At 37.3% G+C, this 22,302-nt stretch overlaps 1 protein-coding gene across 2 annotated transcripts in view; it reads right to left on the bottom strand.

The window, feature by feature from the left end:
- LOC145787812 (neuronal cell adhesion molecule-like) overlaps positions 1–22,302 on the bottom strand; it is a 50,738-nt gene that overhangs the window by 4,135 nt on the left and 24,301 nt on the right. For both annotated transcript variants that reach the window (XM_082599642.1, XM_082599643.1), the window contains exons 20-21: positions 17,568–17,684; positions 15,289–15,456 (exon numbers count right to left, since the gene is read on the bottom strand). In XM_082599642.1, the coding sequence (XP_082455768.1) occupies positions 15,289–15,456; positions 17,568–17,684 (285 nt within the window). The remainder of the gene's footprint in view (positions 1–15,288; positions 15,457–17,567; positions 17,685–22,302) is intronic.

Below are 22,302 nucleotides of genomic sequence, written 5' to 3'. Positions count from 1 at the left end.
GGCATTTTGAACTTTGACTAAGGATTTTTTCAAAAAACATTATTTCAAGAATTAAAAACTTATGCAAAATTGAATCTGACTGATTATTAAATTTATTTTCTTGGTTTTCTCACAAGTTAATTAAAAGTGTTTAAGAAAGGATTTCATTCTGCTAAAGCAATTTCGTTTGTCAATTCAAACTGAAAACGACCGAGGCTACACGAAAATCGCTAGAAGCACATATATAATCTATCTAAGCGGTCTAGAGCAGGGGTCACAAAACTACGGCCCGCCGGCCAGAACCGGCCCGCGAACTGATTTCATCCGGCCCGCCACGTGCTGCGGAAATAACAGCTGCTTTGCCTTTTTGTGTAATAGAGACTTCTTTTGGTAGTAAAAACAGAGAGAGACTGTTCACCAGGCATTTTATAATAAAAGTAATTTGCGTTCTTCTGGTGACTATTTACTAGGTTACCTCCTGATGTTAAAGATGATAACTAGCTTTTGTATTTCCGACGTTTCGTCAGTCAGCACGACTGACTTTATCAAGGTGGCTAAAACAGGTTAACACAACCTGTTCAGCAACGATGGCACAACACAAAAACGTACTGATAAAATGAATAAAGTAAGCAGCAAGAATCAGAATTAAAACACGCAACAAGACACCTAGAGGTTAAACTGAATGCAGTGAATGCCTAAAACCAGTAGGCTGCTTTCCAACAGCGTAAATTTATCTATCTATTGGGCCACCGTCAAGAAACATTGAAAAGTCATCAGACAAGACAGAAACCAAGGGAATTGGCATAACAATGATAGAGAAGACGCACTGAGAATGGAAAAGGTGAAGTTAAAGTTAAAGTAATTTTTTGTACACAGAGGGAAAATTCTGACCATCTTTCTGGTTGAGAGCATGTTGTGCTTTCTGGTTTATGTACCACTTTTCTGTAAATAATCTTTTTGTGTAATCCTTTTCAGTTTTAAGAATGGTAGCGTTGGTCCAAGTAATTTTATGGTCTGAATTTATAGAATGTTTGCAAAGAGCGGAATGCTCCGGACGTTGAAATTTAATAGCTCTTTGGTGCTCGTTGATTCTAGATTTAAGGTCACGTTTTGTCTGTCCAATGTAGATTAAATCACAGTCATGACACGGAACTTGGTAGATCAATCCAGAAACTTCACCTTCTTTCATGGTGAAGTTTCTGGATTGATCTACCAAGTTCCGTGTCATGACTGTGATTTAATCTACATTGGACAGACAAAACGTGACCTTAAATCTAGAATCAACGAGCACCAAAGAGCTATTAAATTTCAACGTCCGGAGCATTCCGCTCTTTGCAAACATTCTATAAATTCAGACCATAAAATTACTTGGACCAACGCTACCATTCTTAAAACTGAAAAGGATTACACAAAAAGATTATTTACAGAAAAGTGGTACATAAACCAGAAAGCACAACATGCTCTCAACCAGAAAGATGGTCAGAATTTTCCCTCTGTGTACAAAAAATTACTTTAACTTTAACTTCACCTTTTCCATTCTCAGTGCGTCTTCTCTATCATTGTTATGCCAATTCCCTTGGTTTCTGTCTTGTCTGATGACTTTTCAATGTTTCTTGACGGTGGCCCAATAGATAGATAAATTTACGCTGTTGGAAAGCAGCCTACTGGTTTTAGGCATTCACTGCATTCAGTTTAACCTCTAGGTGTCTTGTTGCGTGTTTTAATTCTGATTCTTGCTGCTTACTTTATTCATTTTATCAGTACGTTTTTGTGTTGTGCCATCGTTGCTGAACAGGTTGTGTTAACCTGTTTTAGCCACCTTGATAAAGTCAGTCGTGCTGACTGACGAAACGTCGGAAATACAAAAGCTAGTTATCATCTTTAACATCAGGAGGTAACCTAGTAAATAGTCACCAGAAGAACGCAAATTACTTTTATTAGAGACTTCTTTGTTAAAATTGTTCGTTCTTATGGTTTGTTGTTGTATGTTGAATTTGTACATTTTTCCACCAGGCAGCCTACGTGTTGGTGTTCTGTTTTTATCATTCGGCCACCACAAATGGGGACAGCCTAGGCCAAATTTGGAAAGATGCAATGTTATTTCAAGAGCACTATGCCCTGTAGTGTATCACAGCAGGGGATAACTTTTCCAGCAACCTTTCGATTTTCATCACAACTTTGCTATTCCACCGCTGAATTTGTTATTTATTGTGGTCAATTCAAGTCAATGGAGATTCTAAATAGTTGCATATCTTTTCGCAATTTTCATCCGGCCCGCAGCTGTTAATCTGGCAGCAATCCGGCCCTCAGAGAAAAAAGTTTGGTGACCCCTGGTTTAGAGCAATCTTCGTCGAAGAACTGTCAATTATTCAGGCATGCAAATATTTTCATAACAAAAATATTTTCAACAAAATCGTGTTGTTTCTACGAAAAATTCCTTAATTGCTTTTCTTTCGATTAACTTCAATATGAAGAGTTTATGTTTTATTTAGAATCCTGAAGTGGAATTTTATGCTAGTTTTATGTTTCGAACCATCCTAGCTTGGATGCAAAATACTTTGTCTTGGCTTCAAGTATATCAATTAAATTACTTTTTGAAGACTATTGTTTCGACCAAAAGTAAAGCTCGTTTCGACGTCTAAATTGGTAGCGTAGCCGTAGTGTACGTGAAATTTCTAAAATCTCTTTCCTTTTGTCTTCGCGGCAGGCACACGCTTTCATTGTTTATCAGTTGATCCAGCTCTATTCGCATAATTACTCAATCTTTAGGCTATTAGAGTTTCAGTGATAAACTTGTCTGGCTTGTTGATGAAATTAAAGTTGCTGTCAATCCACATTTCAAAAGCTTAAAGGTTAAGCGGAGTGCAAACAGGTGCACATATTTTCTTGTTCAATCAACATAAGGATTTGTGTTAGTTTTCAAAAGATTTGTATTTGCGTTTGTGGTTATCAGCTAAACTCAGACAAGTGCCGGGCGAAAGTAGCGATTATTTGTAGCTTCACTGTGGTATGATAAACATATCGACTGAAGCATCGAGAAACCAAAAGCTTTTGCCAACACTCTAGTAACGTGGAAGTAAAATTACTTTAGCCTACTTTTTAAACTTTAGTAACTAAATCTATTGACAGCGCTGTACTTTTGTCACCACCTTGCGATTACGTGAAATTTCTAAATTCAAATTCAGACTATTTGTATTTGCAATAGATTGAGTTTCGCTTTTGCCAGCTTGATCGTTGCTTACTGCACGATGTAGATATTAACTTATATTATTATAACTCAGGTTGTTAATATCTACATTGTGAAGTACTGTATTAGTACCTGGTCTAGCACCACAGCAGATGCCATCCTTTTAAATAATATAGATCGTGCATACATACAAAGCAAGGTTTATCGCACATTTGTTCGCAGTACAGCAAGGTACAACGTTGTGTAGTGCTTCAGTGAGATTCTGAAACTTGGTTTAGCAGCGAATGCAACAAAATGTTGAGGGTTAATAAACATGGCTGTTTTAAACCAAAACATTTCGAAAATTTGAATTGTTTCCTTGAATCAAAAACAATTATTGTCTTGGTTTCGTTTTATTTCGATTTAAAACTTTTGTAAATAAACTTGATTTACCTGACCAAAAAAATTCGCTTCGAACCATGATACAGTACATATTAAAATTAGATCACTCATTCCAAACATAATTATGATTTCAATACAAAAAGGTAAGAAAAACTCTCAACAGCATAGAAACTAAAGTTGAATTAAAGCAGATTTACTCTTGCTGAATTGTTACATCACATTGCATTAAATTGACGTGTTGTCTTTGTTGGAAAAACAGCAAGTGATTAATTGGAGAGTTGTGTAAATAAGCCGGTGTACGCTTCAAAAGTCAGACAGATCACGTGAAAGTTTATCAAGAGTTGTGCGAACTGATCTTCGTGGCGACTGGCGACTGAAAAATACCGTTTGGTTACTTTGGCAAGCAACAGACAAGCTGCAGAAGTTTTTTTATGGGTAGAGCACTTTAAAGTTTTCAGTTCTGCGAATAAATTTAGCCACGATATGTTTAATGTGATCAGTAGAATGATAAAGCTATCTGTTTAAAGCCACATGTGAATGCTTTCTGGTTTAGATTTCGGTTAATTAGTAGCAAAAACTTTCAAAGAGCAATTGCTGAGGTTTGGACAGAAGAATGTTAATTGGTTTAACCCTGAATGGCTATTTTGAAAGCAACTGAAATTTATTTATGAAGCAATTTAACAAAATTGCAAGTTATTGGAGGTTGCTAGATATTCCATAATTTCGTAAACCAATAATGGTTAAAAAATTTCTTTGAAATGTGAGGGCAGTGAAAGGTTATATTTAAAGTCTTGTTCTCTTAACACTCACAATTTCTTATTTATACAGTTTCCAAACACCATATAACTCAGGTTGGCACCAGTCAAGTTGATGCATTACATTGTAATTAGGAAACTACGCAGAGCAGAGTATCAGTGAATTAATTCACGTCGTACAAACAACTTATTTTAAAAAGTAAACAGTCTGGGAACAGTCCCCAGAAGCAACTGGTAATTGATAAACTTTCATAAATAGTAAAAGCACATGCACAGATGCAGTGGCGGCTGGTGCTATTTGTGAGCAGTGGGGCTGCAAACGATTTCGCGGGGGAGGAGGTCTCACCCTATAAAAATTGCATTAAATTTGGTGCGTTCTGAGCATGTTTTTACCTCAAATTTGAAAAAAATGCATTCAAACTTTGTTGAAAACTTTATGTAGCCTATTTCTAAGCGGTATTTAAAAAAAACTAACAGTAGGCCTATTGCTTGGGAGACAAACTTTACTAGTATTGAGCTTAGTCTTGACTAGCCTAGCCGTTGCATACAAGGATCAAGTGATTTTGAGATGCCCCAGCACTTCCTATAACCTGTTGAATACCCTAACTCTACTACAGCTAACACTTCTACATTCATGGCTCATCGCTACTCTGCGAAATAAAAACTAACTTTAAAAAGTCTGCAAAGTTATTCGGTTAGGTGGGGCTGTCTTCTATGCAGCCCCAACAGATTCAAAAATCGCTGTAAAATACCAAAAGAGGTGGAGCTTCAAGGATAATTTTTAGCCAATCAGAGCGGTTGAAATCCAGAATCTCGGTCTGCAAAGAAGTTTGCCCAAAATCGGTGTTGCAAAACGAAAATTTCAATATATTAATTTTCGATCCGCAATTCTTAAGTGAAAAAAAAGTAACCGGGTCGGACAAACACAGAGGAAAACATCTTTTCCCTCTTCTCTTTCTTTCAGGTGGGGCTGCAGCCCTGCAGCTCATGGCACGAGCCGCCACTGCACAGACGGACTATGGCTTTCATCATGGGCTGGTGTAGCGGTCCTGAGAAAGACATAATTATACTGTTCTGCGCACGTATGTTTAGCCTAGAAATTACGCATGACTGAAGTAAAAGTTGCTTAGAGAAAGAGATGCCAGATCCAGAAATGAAAACGTGCAAACGTTTAGCTCTGACAATTTCGTATCTGAGAGATAACTCAAGTCTTGAACAAATATACATAATAGGCTACGTTTGGGTTTTAATATCTATCTCTCTTTGGCCGGAGTGGAAAACGGATATACAGCATGTAGCATTGAAACTATTACATTTCTCGCAGAGTTGTACATTACTTGAAAAGATGCCACTGCACAGTTATTGGCGGAGTTGCGCAGTTTTTTTTTTAGAGTTGCTAGAGAAATTAACCAGAAACTGGTCACGTGGTATCAAGGCTAGTTATGATATAATAAATGATCAAAGTTGTATGACTTGAAACTCACTTATAATATCTGTATATGGGCTTAATAATTTATTGAGTCATGAGCGATGTAAGCCTGTACCCTTGAGTAGGCCAATATAATTATTTTGAACAATATACTTTCTTGATGCAGGCTAGCACCGAGTGGTGAAAAGTGTTTTTACGGAAAGTGGTGAAATAAATATTAGGCAGATCTGGACAGATACACTGGTAGTTAAAAACCAGCAATAAAAATGGAAGGCCAAAACGAATATGGAAATGTCAGTATAAATGAACAGCCAGAACATCATTAAACTGAGTTTGATCGATCGCTAGAATATATGTTTTCGGTGCCGTTTAAAATTGGCGGCATGTTACGGTTCAAGTTCTTTGCGACACTCAATTTTAGTCAAAACTATCAATGCAGAACGCTGTCTATCTAACCATAAGTTTTTGTCGAAGTTTGCAGGCCAACTGCATCAGGAGAAGATAATTATGTAACCTGGATAGGCTTAAAAGTTATTCAAAGAACATAAAATGTAGGCGTAGAGATATGAGGTTATATTAATATCTGTCAATTTAAAAAATGAGCTAGTAGCCTATTAACAAGAACGTTTTATCTATATTACTGACAGGAAAGAAATCCTGCATCAGGAGAAGATAATTATGTAACCTGGATAGGCTTAAAAGTTATTCAAAGAACATAAAATGTAGGCGTAGAGATATGAGGTTATATTAATATCTGTCAATTTAAAAAATGAGCTAGTAGCCTATTAACAAGAACGTTTTATCTATATTACTGACAGGAAAGAAAGTGCAACTTTAAAGACATTTTGATTTGTGAATTGCCGCAAGCATTACAAACGCCATTGCATTGGACAGAATTCCTTTCCGACTTTAGCTTACTTAAACCTTTTCTTTTCCACGGCAAAACAAGTGCTTAAAACATCAGATTTACAAAGCAGCTGTTGTTATTTTAAACAAGCTTACTTCGTTTGTGTCCCCTGCTTACGTGAACATTACCAAGTCAGATGTTTTATGCTGGTGTTGCAATATTCGTTCTTTATAGCTTCTACGTGAATTTTGTACGCGTAGATTTGTGTCTAGGTAGAATAACTTACCAGCTATATCGCTTTAACTACAAGGGGAAACTTTACATATATTGTCAAACTCGGTGTCAGGGCGTATGTCAGTGGTGTTCAAAGCTTTTACATGTACCAGTATGTGCAACTGTAAGGTTTAAAACTTTGACAATAATTTCTCAGTTCGAGAATCACAATATTCTATCATGTTCGTAAACATCGTTACTGTGTTTGCCAAACACCAAAGAGAGTTAGTATCAAATTGTGGGCTTGTTATACGATGGACAACTGCCCAGGGGCATCCATGACGTTTAACAGTTACGTATTGCGTAAGCATGTAGGACAAATATTTATGCTTCACATTTTTAAGGCATAGTCCAAGCCCCAACGTGTAGCCTATTTTCTGAAAAATTAGAGAAGCAATAGAATTAATAACGATTGTGATAATCCACGGGGGTGGTATAGGCTGCTACATTTTAATCAACAATAATCTATACATCTTTGCTAGAAAACAAACAAACTGCTCAAGCTGAGGCAAAACATAATTGAACAGATAAGTTCAGCTTTTCAATGATCATCGCGACATATTGATTTAAAAGATACCTGGATACAGTGAAAAAGGTGTCTTTTCGAAGAAAGGTCTACTGTAAGCCAAAACAATGCCTCTGAAAAACCAGTTATGTTTATACGGAGCTGTTGCAGCAAACATTGGCAAGTCGGCATAATTGATTTGTATCCGAAAAAGGAATGGTATTGCAAGCAACGTTTTAAGAATAGCCCAGGAATACTCGAAGGACTTATTCTGCTCATTTTAATATTGAATATCAACGAATTTCAAACTATGTGTCGTGTGTGTGATGAAGGAAAAACAAACCATTGCCAATGGTACAAAAGAACGGCAGCTGCCTATGCAAGAAGAACTCATTGTTATAGAACTCATTTGCATAAGAAGGATCTGCAATTCCATGCACAAATCTTTACAGTCCCTCCTTCCGGAGAGGAAACAAGAAAACTTTGCGTAGAACGAAATGATCCACAAAAGCGTGTAAAGGGGTGTTTCTTGAACGACGATGACTATTTGACAGGTATGTATTAAACACAACTAACAACTATACAAGATAAATAAAGATTGATGACACAGCCCATAGTTTGTGTTGTGTCCATTGTTTGCAATTTGTTTAACAATTACCTGTAACATGAAAACGTAGGTTATGTAAATAAATCAACGTTTTCTTTTCAAAAGCCAATGTGGATTAAGCTTTCACGACTCAGAGAAATGGTCATGCCAAGGGCCGTGTTAACCGCACCCAGTGGGCCTCACGGGGGGCACGGTTGTTGAGGGGCCCACTCGTTTTAGTCTGTTAAAATACTTTTTTGACTGCTTAAAAAAGAAAAAAGCTGCTGCAGTAGCTTGATAATTCAGTAGCTTAAATCATGCAAAGCCGTATATACTGCTTCCCAAATCTCTGACTGGGGGCCTGGTCCGCCTAGAGGCGTATTTAAATCGAGCAGCGTTTTTCGTCCTGCAATTTTACATGTAAGATAATATAATAAGTAACTCTTACATCACAATGCTAACACAATTGTTGCGTCATAAATACAATGTTGGAAACAATGAATTTTATAAAATATTCATTATTTGCTGGAAAAAGAACAAATAGTGGGTTATCATAAAATTCTGACGTGATAACCAAATTTTAATGTCAGATTCGAGCTCAGCGCATCAAATTTATTTGGAAATGATTGTTAGTTTGTCCTGCAAAAATTTCTTGTAAACCAGTAGCCTATGTATAATTGTGTATTGTATAACAATCATAATTACAAACAAAAACTTAAAACTGACCACTTTAATCACCGGAACTGAGTACGTATTTGAAAGTCTCCACAAGCATTCAAAGTTGCTAATATCTAGCATTGAAAGATATTTACCCACTCCGAGAATGAATGTTTCCATCATCAATCATGCTGAATCAAAAGCCTAAATTTACGTATTAATTTTTTTTACAGATACTTTTTTGATACATATAAGAAATTCTGAGGAAAAGATCAGAAGAATTGCGATATACACGAATGTCACTAAAAGAGCTGCGTCCACTAGAAAGATGAAAGAAAATTGCCGCAACGGTCAAGGGTGGAATAGTGCAATACGGGTCGTACAAAACATGTTGTTTGTTAAACCAGTTTCAACAAAAAAAGTACCTACTAAAGTAAAAAAAAATAAGTATTTTCTTGATTTCGAATACTATAAAACCATGAATGAAACCTATCCGCCTTCACCACAACACTTCAATGGTACGTTTCGTTTGCGCGTCCCAAACTTCAAACGGTATCCCAAATATAAGATGAATTATGTACACATGTACAAAAATGGAGCAACAAGATTTAAAAGCATTAAAAATTTTGCAAAATCGTTGAAAAGGACGTGTAAGTTTCGTAATAGTGAATTCGAAGGATACCATAATGCAAGTAGTTTCGAATTATTTGCTTCTCGTTTAAAAAGTGACCTCAGTTCAAGCTGTAATGTGTCAAAAGAGGTAATTCTCGATGCCATCAATAACAGTCGGACATTGTTTAAATTTAAATTCTTGGGCCTTGGATGAGGACTTTGCTCTGTGCTGAGCGACGTTACTTAGTAAATGTTCTCAATCAGTTGGAGTATCTGCCTTGACAAGGAAATGTACCGTAAAACATCAGAGAAAGAAGTTGGCCCAAGAGGTTTATCAGCACTGATGCACAAGGAAAGAACAGGGGCGAAAAGGTTCGGCTTACAAGACAAACTTTTGTGATTTTTTCAAGTACAACATTACTAACTTTCCTTTAAAACGCTAGAGAGCATGTCGGGGTTGCCTTGTAATGAATTGTATTGCTACATATTTTGCATGACGATACAAACTAAGAAGTTGAAAATGTTGTTTCTATTTAAGCTTGATTACTGAAAAGTTTAAATGTTCATCGAGACTACTATCTTTCCAACAAATCTTACTTTGTTCGTTTTTATAAGATGCAGTAGCGTTGACAAGGGGTTCCCGGGGGTACTTTGGACCCAAGCCCGAGATAAATTTAGAGGGCGTAATCTTTCCCAGGGCCCCGGGAGTTTGAAGAAACCACCGCGTATTCTTTGGATACTATGTGTTTTTCTTAGAAAGATTTTGATGTTATTAGAAGGGTCTTGATGGTCTTAGAAGGATTTGGGGCCCAAAAGGTCACATTGGTACCGAGCCCAAATTATTTTCTTAAAAGCCCTGATAAGATAAATGTTGCAACATATTGCAACTATTGCTAGACAAGATAAATTGGGATTTTTGTCATCACTTAATTAAATTGTTTATTGTGCATATGATGCAGACATTATATCGGTTTGAATTTATTGAATAAAATGAAAATTTTTTTTTTATTAAAGTTAGCAAAAACTAATTGTAGTGATCCGAATGATGCAACCGCAGTGAAAACGAGAACCTTGGACATTTACCAGATCAAATAATTTCTGCTTTATTACTTTTTCATCATAAATTTAACATGTCAGAAGTCTACCTAATTACTAATTTGAGTTAGGAAGAAATATTCCTATTCTCTTTCATTTCAATCCATGTCATCGTAAAACAAATGCATGGATTTGAAAGGAATACAAAATAAATTATGTTACATTATTTTTAGTTTTTTTTTTGCTTTTTAAGTAAGGTACTCGCCGCTTATAAGATCTACGGATCCAATAAGGGAGCGGTGGTGGATTCTTTACACGGCGGTCTGCGTTAGACCTCCATGTGACAAAGAAGCTCAGTATGTATGTTTGTTGATTATGTTGTTGTAGTAATTATAAACGTTGGAAAAAAACTAAAATAACGCAAAAACACATAAATCCTGCAGTATCTTTGCTTTTTTTATTCCAACAAAATCCTCACAGATACAAAATCACCTTTCAGACTTGTTCAAGCTTCATCGAATGGTCAACTATGTTTTCAAAGCACACTCACGGTCAGAGTCGTTGAGAGGATAATTAAGACCTGATCCTTGTGTCCCAAATCAAGATACTTCTAAGAAAAATGCTCTACCGGTATATTTAAAGAATACGCGGTGGTTTCTTCTGTTCCGGGTTTCTTAGGTAGGCTACGGGCCACTAAAATCATTCCGGGCACCGTTTCAAAAAGTGGACTTCCTTGTCAACACAACTGCTCACGCAATCTGTAAAACGATACAGCTCATGCTACGTAAAACCTAATGAAACCAATGAGGTGAAATATTTATGTTTGATTTTTCTATGACCACACTGATATGACCTTTCTCGATGTTTCGTGCAACGCTCTTTGCTGACTTGAATGAAAACCAATTTATATTATTGAAATCTTTCTAGTCTTTGAAGTCACATCTCCCAGATGCATTGATAACGAAATATTCTACCAACTCCCGGTCAGCAAAAGTGGACTTTTTTACATCAATTCAAAGTTTGCAGACGTTGTATTGTTTACAAACGTAAGAAAACATGAGTAATGCCTGCCACTTTCTTTCATACTTCTTTCAGCACCTGTGTTTAAAATAGTATCACATCATTTTTACCTCATACTAATGCAGTATGTTCCTCAAATGGTCAAAAGTTTCTTGCTTTTAGTCAAACATGTGTAAAGATTCTAAGAGCAATAGCATTGCTACGAGACCAAGCTTTTAAAAACTAGTTATTATTAATCAACTATTTATCAACTAAATATGGTAACACCATATGAGTTTTCAATTTCAAAGTGCACCGTACTTGGTCATGTTCAAAATATGAAGAACGTATTATACGTAATATTATGAAAATTCTCCGCCGTTTTACTGCTGTATTATGTGCTGCCGACATACGTATGCCAGTGGTGCCATTGAGAAATCGCAGTTGTTATGTGCTGATGGAAAATATAAACTACTTGCGACATTGAATAGGCAATCTGACTATTTTACGTTTTTATGACAAGATAGCATAGATTGCCAGTCGTCAATACTCACGCATATGCGCTGTTATAACCAGTAGATTTCAAACTGTTTTCGCAGCAGTTTCACGTTGTGTGCTGTGTAAAGTTCTGGTTGGATGAGTTTACTGCATTGCTTGAAGCAGTCAGAAACTATTTGCCATTCTGGTATTTGCGCAGAAAACGAGTAACATCCAAAATGTCAATCCGTCTGTAGGCTACACGGTAATGTTTGTAGTGTCAAGTTTCTTATTGAATGATTTAATTTTTTTGAAATCAAACACTGTGTTGGTTTGCTGATATCACTATAATAGACATAAACAGAATGAACACACTATAAACAGAACCTCACCTAAGATAGTATCGATATTGAGATGCACAGTTATGAATACACTATAGCTTAACTAGTTGGCCTACCACTTTATGTTATGACATGGTTCAAAACATATTCCCGAGAAAAGTTAGTGTTTAAGCGTATGAAAGAATTTTCACTCAAATAGGAATCCATTATGCTCAAATGAATTTTATGACAAATGCTAAACCACCTACAATTTTTCGACTGGTTCCAGTAACCTACATTTTTAATTTCTGAAATACTTTGCCACATACAACTCTTTGCTTCAGACAAGTGTGATGTTCTGACTATCTGTTGCAAGTGTTTGATTACTCAACAAACATGTCTGTCTTACGTAGCAAAGGGATTAGTAAAACTTGCGAAGTTGGTTTTATAAACCATTCAAACCGTGTTGTTTCAACATTGCTATAAATTTGAAAAACACTACCAGTTTGATAACCTTGAAAAAAAAATTAGAAAATTGTACCTTATTGAGTATTGGAGAGATTTTGTGATTGGTCGCGCTCAAAATAGCATGCCTACTATTATTTGTCACGTTAAAAATACGGGAAGCAGCTGACTCGATGACTAATATAGTCTTTCGCTGCTTCCTATCTTTGTTTAATATATTTGTACCGTTTTATATTTGTACCGTATACTATTTTTCGCAACAGACAAAATAAAAGGTTTCTCTCTCTCTACTATCACATCACCGTGATTGTTACAAGTGGCAGAAGTCCAAGCCACGCCTCTTGATTTTGACTGAAAGTTTATCTGATGCAATTTTTATGCAAACACGTTGCTATGTTATGATGCACTAAACTTCTGATAATCGTACCATGCCACACTTCCTATTGCAGAAAACCATTAAGTAAACTCATGTAAGCCTAGCGCAATGTCTCGCAAGCATAAAACTTCAAAACTTAAATAGAAGGTGAGTGCAATAGCCTGATAAATTTAAAAACTGATCTACCGTTTGTACGTAATCATAAAGTACTTTTTGATATAGGCTAAGTCCTTCTCGGTCGTAAACTACATTTCATGCAGTCAAAGAAGTCAAAGACAAACAATATAAGCCACTTCTGATTTTGAACGTAATGGGATTGAAATTTTAAACCAGGGAAAGCTGCTCAGACAAAAATACTTGATTTAACATCCTACTTGATTTAACATCCTTTGTACAGTATTTTGTGCGCTAACTAAAATGGGCAATAGTATTCAAAGTTTCTGTTGGTCAATTGTAGCCTACGTGACAGAGAATGATACAATCAAGGTATTCAATCTAAAACTGCTGCCCTTGTGTGTAATTTTTTAGAAGAATTTTGTTTGACAAAACATGTATGCCTCTCACGGTAATAAGCTAACCTTGATTGTAAATCATAAGCATAGACTACAAGAGAAGGCGTTAATTCTTACAGTATATGAGCTCAGCGCGAACGATGGTTAAGCAAGAAACCAAAAAAATAAAACAAAATCAGTAAAACATCCGGAAATACTGTAGTTGGCAAACGTTTCCACATTGTCGACAAACTAAAAAAAACTTAGGTACTTAGTACGACCACACCCTTTTCACCCCTAAACCTATTCAAAAATCTCTTTTCACGCATTGCCTGTTGCTTTTGTTGTTCATGTCTTAAATGTAAATTCACACATACGACATCCCTCAATATGTAATAACTTCCTGTCAAATGGAAGCTTACGTATGCCACAAGGTGACTAAATTGGGTTACCCAGCTTTCATAAGTCAAAAGCGTTTAGCTTTTGAGATCTCGACCAGTCGTTTCAATATATTGATGGGTGTCAAAAATGTACTATTTTAAGACCTTTGAAAAGATTTGTTTGAAATGTCTTTCCAAACCCCCCTCCTACCCTATTGGCCTACTCCTGGTTTTGGACGGAAATTTCAAAAAAATTCCAGAGGTTTTAGAATGTACTGTTGTATCCTAAAGTCTGGGCTAAAGCTGAAATTAAAAATACTCCCCCCCCCCTCCCCGGAGATCATATAACACAGATTCCTAAAGAGAGTCAGACAAAAAGTGCTACACTTTCGAGCAATGAAAAACTTTTCGCTATATGCAAGTTCTGTGCCATCAATCAACCCTTCACGTAACACAATTATTTTCGATCACTTGAGTGACATTAATTGTTTATCGGATGGCAAAATTCACAAAGTTAAATCAATGTAAAAATGACGGATTTTGTTATCAGGGTCTTCATGCAAATAGGATACATTCTTAGTGAAGAGTGTATTACTTGGAGTTGGGAAAGTACTCGGGGTTTCAAAGCCTTTAATAACAGAAATGGTCATTAGTTCAAGAACTGTGTTGGCATTTCACCTTTTCTATTCCCATGACTGAGATAAACAAGAATATGCCAGCTATGTGATGTAGAATTATAGATCACTCTTGGCACTGATGGAAAACGGAAGCGTCTTGTGAGATTTAAACGAAAATTGACTTTCATTGCGAAACGTAATATTATGGTTGTACCAGGGCTGAGTTTAGCTGATAGGGGGCTCGGGGCACTTTTAGATCGGGGGGCTCCCGTTCAAAAACTATTACTACGTCCAAGGGCGAGTTTAACTGATGGGGAGCCCGGGGCACTTTTAGATCGGGGGGCCCCCGTGCAAAAAGTTTTTCGCGCCGAGAGCGCGAAAAAAATTACAAGGTAACTTGAAAGTCACCCACACCGCTAATGTCTTTACGCCAAGCTCAGTCACCACCTTGCGATTACAAATTAACCTTGAAAGAAAAAGGAGGCATTTTGCAGAAACTTCAAAGGCTGAAAATAATAATAATGACACAAAATCACATTTTTCCACGTCGTGGGCCCTTCAAAAGGGGTGACCGGGTAACTGCACCCTTTGCCCCCCCTAAATCCGGGCCTAGGTTGTACTCATTTTATATGAAATAAATTTTATCATTCTATATTTTACATAATCGAGTTAGATTTACTGACGCAAGTACGGTACTTCATTTTTCTCATAGTTACTAAGCCCTTGATGATACCCTGATTATTATCGATATGCTTAGGCTACTGCTTTGAAGTGTCAGATAAATACACACATCAAAAAAAAATTGATATTTGCAAACCAAGCGAATCGTTCAGTTATTACACCATCAACAAAATTCTTCTCTGCAATTCAATCCAGTACATAGGCTAAGTATTGCTTTGAAATCAAATATACTCTACCTGCGCCTGTGGTTTTGATGCTGTAAAGCTGTGATGTGGTGTTGCCGTGTTGATTTATGGAAACAACACGAAATGAATAAGACGTGCCAGGTTCCAGTCGAGACACAGTCACAGACATGGGCCCCTCTTTAACTTCCTTCGTTGGTGTATTTTCCCATTGCTCTTCCGCTGAAATATATCACTATTGTGTTTGGCGCAATTAGTACAGTTTTAAAACCCATTACCATAAATCTTAAAACTTTCATGAATGCTGCTATTCTAACCTATGCCGCAAGGTTAATCAGCCTGACTGACAAACACAGAGTAATGATTATATTGTCTGGAAATATTTGTTAGCGTTTGAAGTACTTTTGTTATTGGACGCACGTACTGTGAAAGTACGAGCACCACATGTAGCCAGTGGCGGAATTCACATACTTTGACGTGATGGCAAGGTTTCTTGCTATCTGCATATCATACTGACCTGACAAATATAGTGAAACATCGGTCTATACATACGCATGCTAATAACCGATTTGAAGATGTCATTAAAAATTCAAGAACATATTCGTACGAACCGGGTGATTTAATTTGATTTGATTGAATCTTTATCCTCGGACTGAGAAAGCTTCTTGTGGAGCTTAATCCTGGCAGTTTCGCATACTTGTAGAGGCTTTGAATCACTGACGCAGGCCCGGTCACCGAGATTGGCAGAGTGAAGTTTCCGATTGTTGAAGTCTTGTTGCCGGGGAACTATTCCATCCATGAGATGCCGCTGAATGGAGTGCAGTCCAACGTGCTTTGCTCAAGCGCACGCCCCGAGAGTCGAACCTAGCGCCGCTTGATCTTGAAGCTTCTTCGTTCCAGAAGTCACGCGCTAACCAACTGAGCTATCGGGGCGGACACAGAGGCGCGGGGGGGAAGGGGGGGCGGATGCCCCCCCTGCCCTCAATTTTTCTGCAGATGGAGGGGCAGGGGGGGCAATGGTGCCCTTTTAAAGTCATGTAAGCAACTGCACATTTTGCAATATAACAATTTCTGCTATTCGCTTCTAGCCTAATAATAATCTTTCATTTTTGCCTCAAAATAATATTTACGGCAGAAAATTTTGCAACACAGTACAGGCCTTTTTTTCGGGAGCTCCTTCTCGGCGGCCAAATCTGTGTGCTTGGAGGCCAAAATACAAAATAAAAATAACGATAGCACAAGTAAATAAAATTAAACTTTTAACAATGCTAAAATGATCACTTAGCGTTGTTGAAGTCTGGGCCTGGGCGACGTCCTACAATAGAATCGTTGCACCACGCAATAACTGCTTTATCGGGATTGTAATCCAGTACTGCGGGACCATCTAACGACACTCGCACGAGTGTCTCCAATGTGGCTGATTTTAAAGAAGTTCGCCACTCCTCTAGAATTCTTTTTAGCAACGAAAAACAACGCTCGACATGATTGTGTTGACGATGACGACAAGGTAATAAAATAAGTATTTCAATGATGTGAAGGACATTACTAAAAGAAGCATAATTTTTGCAAAATATGATCAAAAAATGTTTTCCCCTTGGATGTCAACTAACCTAGTTCTCCTTTTTAACAACGATTCAATGTCCGACAACATCGAATCGACATAAAAACGACAATATTGCCAGCCGATGTAAATTAGCAATTCGAATTAAGACTTTGTTAAAATAAACGTCGAAAATTACAAACAAGACTTACAGCGCTGGTGATCGCAGATGGATATATTCCATCAATAACAAATATCCCCGCACAATGCAACAGTGGCGATTATGACGCGCTGACCTAATTTTGCGTCACTCTTTGATACTACATATTTTTGACAGTTAATCCACGATCATTCTATTGCGAAATTAAATATTTGGCTAGAAGAGACCGGCGGCCAAACTTGGCCGATTGAGGAGGTAGCACCGGTGGTCATTCAAGCACTACTTAGCGGCCATGGCCACCGGCTGCTTTAAGGCTTGACAGTAGGTTACATCATTATAACATAGCATGATGCCCTTCTTTGTATACTGGACACTTGTAGGCTATCATTACTCAATACATAGTGAGCTGATAGATTAGCATTATCGCTATATCTTATCTTAAAACTTGAAAAAAAATTGCCTTTTAGTAAAAAAAGTGCCCTTTTTTCGTAATCTTGCCCCCCCAGTCAAAAATCGTTCCGGCGCCCCTGGCGCGGACATTCGGTGAATTCTATGTAATATAACGTTGGATTGCAAGAATAGCTGAAACTCAACGAAAAGTAATAGCAAATGCCAACGAAATTGAAATTTAACCTTCGTCTTTCTTGTATTGGACTGAAATCGTCTCAGCTGGCAAACCATCGGCTGGGCACCACGTCACTTTGGCTTCTCTTGCTTCAGCAGTGACGGTTATATTCCCTTCACCAGGAGCTGAGACAAAATTAACAGTAGGCTACATCATCTGATAAAGGTTTTGTTTTTAGTTTAACTGTTTATTGAAAAATAAAATGTTGCCTAGTAAGCTATAACGTTCACAATGCAGTCACTGGGGACTTTAGACATAGATTTTGGCGTTTCATGCTATTTTGGCGCAGAACGGTGTCTCAAAAGTGAACATGTTGCATTTAGCAAGAAAGTATCCGGCGAAGCATTTCATACAGCAGTACCCTACACTTAGAGTAAAGGTCAAATTTTCAAGTCAAAGGTCAAGTTTTCAGTATAAAACATGTTTGAGGTTTAAGAAGCTAGGCTACAGTCGAGCATTACCCTACAGGCCTACACATTAAACTTACATCTTTTCTTAGCTTATTTGTGGTGTAAACTCTGTTAATAAGTTCTATTTTGATATATTTGTTGTGTAAACTAGCTGTATTTATTATGGGACAAAACTTTCCTTTAGTCTATTGGTCGTTCAATTCTGTTTAACCTAGATCTTGCTTGAACAAATATAGGCCTACAACGAAGATATGTTTCAAACTAAATACAAGAAATTTATTGAGATGAAAGAAAAGAAACATCTGGTCAGGACATCGATTTGAGACACCCACTATATGGCCAAACCCCAGCACGCGGGCGACTGAAGTCAAGAAAAAGTTTCCTTGCTTCAGTTGTCCCACTGGGTCAAGATCAGGTCGCCGCCAATGTGCTGGTCCAACTGTGGAAGGAGGAGCTGGCAACCGAGCTGACACCGGCCAATAAGGAGCTTTCTCCCACAAAAGGCCTTCCTCCGGGAAAGCGTGAACCTTGGAATATTGGCGATGCCTCAACCGCTTAAAAACTGGTATTGGAAGATGTAAAACGTTGATGCGACACTGCGGGTATTCTTCGGGAAGCACTAGTTGTAAATGTGGACAGGAGCAAACGCTGCAACATCTCCTCGAATGTTCTGACCTAAAAGCAAGATACTCTGCACGATAGAGCAAGAGCTTGCGTGATGCTCTGAGCTACGCCGTGTGACACAAGATGAAGAAGAGTTTTTCATTGCACTGAGTCAGTCTTTGCAGATATTGAATCAATGTAAAAAAGAACTAGGAAACATAAGTTAAAACAATGTGTTGGAAAAACAAGTTTCCAGACAGTTAATCAACCGTTTTTAACAGTACGTTGATTCAACGTTTCCAAACGAGAAAAATAGGTTGATTTGCTGCCTGGGTCAAGTCATGCTACTTTGTTTCAAATTGCAGACAGCGATATTCGTCTAAAACTGTTACAAAAACTGCTAAAAACCGCACAGATTAAGTGTGATATCGTGACATATCACGGCAAATTGGTTGTCAGTTTATTTAAACATTCCTGCAAGCACAGCGTAAATAACCACCAATTCTTGATAAAAAGTTTAATACGATCATAAGTTTGAGCTTTGCGCCCATTTGATATTGCTGAACGTTACGTAACAAACAATGCATTTTGAATCTAATGCAAATTCAGCGTTTTAAAAGCTAAGATAAGAATTAGCGGAAACTTTGTTTACTTTGCACGATATCGTTGCTTATGCAATGAAATAGAGGGAAAACACGGAAAAGTATCAAGAAATTTTACATCACTGGATTTTCCTACTTTATGGAATTACCATCTTCAGAGTAAATGTAAAAGTGTTCAACCTAAACTTTCCAAAATGTAGCTACAGTGAAGGTCTACTAGAAATTGATATTATGCAGCGTATGATTAACTCTGAGGATGAGCATGGCCAAAGTGTGCGAAACGTTAAAGCTTGTTAACGTTTGATTGTATCTTATGAGCACTGCAACCACTAATACACCAACAAATATTCATAAATTTATTTATTACTCTGAATAATTCCCTTGCTCAGAGGAGGATCGTTTGGCCTCCACTTTTGGGAGACTTGGCTTTGACTAACCGTGAGGTCAAAGCAAGTAGTTTAAAGTGGCACCTGTCGTAGCCTATATTGAGTCCTTCATGTCCCGACCAAAAGACGTAACGAAAAGTGATCGCGTTCTCTCATAACGCAGTAAAGAAATATCAAATGTAAGAAAAAGTCATGAATGGTCGCAAAATGATTTTTTGCCATTGGTAAAAGACCAGTGGTGGATCCAGGGGTATTGCTCCACCCCCCAAAAAGATACGAGAAGTGACTGTATTTACACAGTGTATTGTCAAAGTCGGGTTAGTGTAGACCTATACATCATTGTGTTTTGTTGAAATCGTCCCTTGTAAAGTCGCTAAAATACTTCAGCTGTTGTAAAGCAACAAAATACAGAAATATATTTCATTGCATGCAGCAGTGCCGCACAATCAAGATTTATTGTTTGTTCGTTACGCGGCCAAGTTGAAGCGATGAGAAAATGGTAATTTCACAAAGTACGTTTAAACTCGAATATTCCAATTCCAAGTAAAATAAGCTACAGGTCACATACATTGAGCAACTGACATCTTATAAAAAGATTAAAAGGATGTTTAAAATACGACTGCGTTGTTTCCGACAGAATCCGAGAGCGGTTTTAAACCTCAACAATTAATCCTCATCTATGTTTATACGTTTTGCACTGACCCGGATGAAAAAACAAAGCTTGCGATGAGTTAACCGCAACAGACGATTGACCCGCAGAGACGGCGATGGTGTATCCAACTATGCATATTATCAATCAAGTTTAGAATGAAATGGAGTCACGTTTCAATGGAATTTTAAACTGGGTATTAATTTGCTTGCATAAGTTTTCAGACTCAAGACGCAATGAACTTGCTTTGCTGTGAAAGTAAAGTTCATAGAATCAAAACAGGCCTAGATTAATTCCCATACTCTCTTTAAGTGATGAACTGTCAAGAAGCTATGAGTCTTGGGATAAGTATTCTTTTAAAGTCAATGTGTGGTGTTTAACGTGACAGCCTTTATGTCGATAATTAATTCAGTAAGCTAGTAAATATTTTCTTTGCGGGTAAAAACACGATAGCCTACCAATGTCTATTTCCTTTTAAGTGGTCTGTGTTCTGACGTGGGATAACTTCTTTTCTGAACCATTCTCTCCACCAACAGTACCTCAGACATGGCCACCATGCTTCAGAACAACAACCAATGTAGTTTTAGACATTCCAAGTTCATTACAATAAACTAATCCTTTATAAACTGAACAAGCCGTGTGACATCAACCCTTTGATTTAAAAAGTAATACTTCTGGCACTTCGAAATTCATAGTACTGTAGATCTACATAATATGCTTTTAGTATACGTACGTATTTCAAATTACGATTTTCAGAGAAAAAGAAAAATTGTTTTGTTTCCCAATGAAAAAAATTCAGTTCGCCTTAACGTCGAAACGAAGTAGCCTACCTCCAAACGCTAAAAGCATCATAAACGTGAAAGTGGGTGTCCATCTCTAATTTTCTTCCAAGTATTTCTGATCATCATTAAGACTGAAGTGTGTGCAACCATACAACACAGGGAGTATTTTTTTTTAGCGAAAGTTTAATACATTTCGGCGCAAAAGTTCATCGCATAAATTTCATTTCAAATTAGGTTTTTAAGTTTCTTTTTAAACAAGTGAAAACTTATGTTGTGTTTGTTTTATTTGAAATAAATCCATAGTTTACAAAATAAAACTTAATTTTGTTTCACCCAAACCACCGTTTCAAACAGTAGGTGGTACTAAAAAGAGAAATTACAAAAAATAAATACCTATGCTGCATGCTAGGCCACAATTTTCCCGGTGGTAAAAGACTTGAAAACAATGAAACCAATCTTCGTGCCCATCTACAGGCAAACCATTAATTATCATGACAATAGTTGATAATATTATCAAGGTGAAAAAACAGTACTGTGCTTGCAACACCATTATTATTATCAATAGCCCAGTTACATGCTCATGAGTGGTGTCGAACAAGCGCTGTTCTGAGTGCCGTACCAAGGCTACATGCAGACAGCCCATGCCCAGTTGCCCACAGTAGGTAATCCAGTTGACCGACCACCTAGTAAAGCATCTCTTCTATGCAGCCGACTCCGCTTTGCAGCCGTTACAGTTGACCTGACCGCCAATGTTACACGCAACATTGTTTGGTTTAAAATTACTGCAGGCTATTAATGGTGCTCATTGCATTATATCTGCAGACGTTAAATGAAAGTGAAAAGCACTGATGGAGCTACTGATGATGAACTGATAAACTCGTCTAGGTAGTTGCCGACATCAAAGCATGCAACTCTGATAGATTAGATAAGATAGGCTAATGGTTCGCAATGTTCGTTTCACTGACCCAAAATTTTGGCATTAACTCTGTCTGTCAATTCAAAGATTCCGAATCTGGTTTTGACCTACCGCAACGTAAACGAACAACCAATTTGACTAATCGTTATTCTTTCAAACGCATCACTCCTATTCAACTTTGCTTCTATTTTGCCAGACATTTATTTTGATTTCGGAAAATGATTCAACCTAAAAGGTTTGCATTTATCTAATATGGTATTGCATTTATCTAATATGGTATTGCATTTATGCGTAGGCCTATAAACATGAGCTCAGCACTTAGTTCATCAAAGGCTGCATGGATGTAGCACTGATGACAAAAATCAATGTAGAATGCTCAATTGCTCATCGTAGCC

Source organism: Aplidium turbinatum, chromosome 18 (genome assembly GCF_918807975.1).
Source record: "Aplidium turbinatum chromosome 18, kaAplTurb1.1, whole genome shotgun sequence".
In the NCBI taxonomy this organism is placed as follows: Eukaryota; Metazoa; Chordata; class Ascidiacea; order Aplousobranchia; family Polyclinidae; genus Aplidium; species Aplidium turbinatum.
This window is presented reverse-complemented; position numbering and strand designations above follow the sequence as displayed.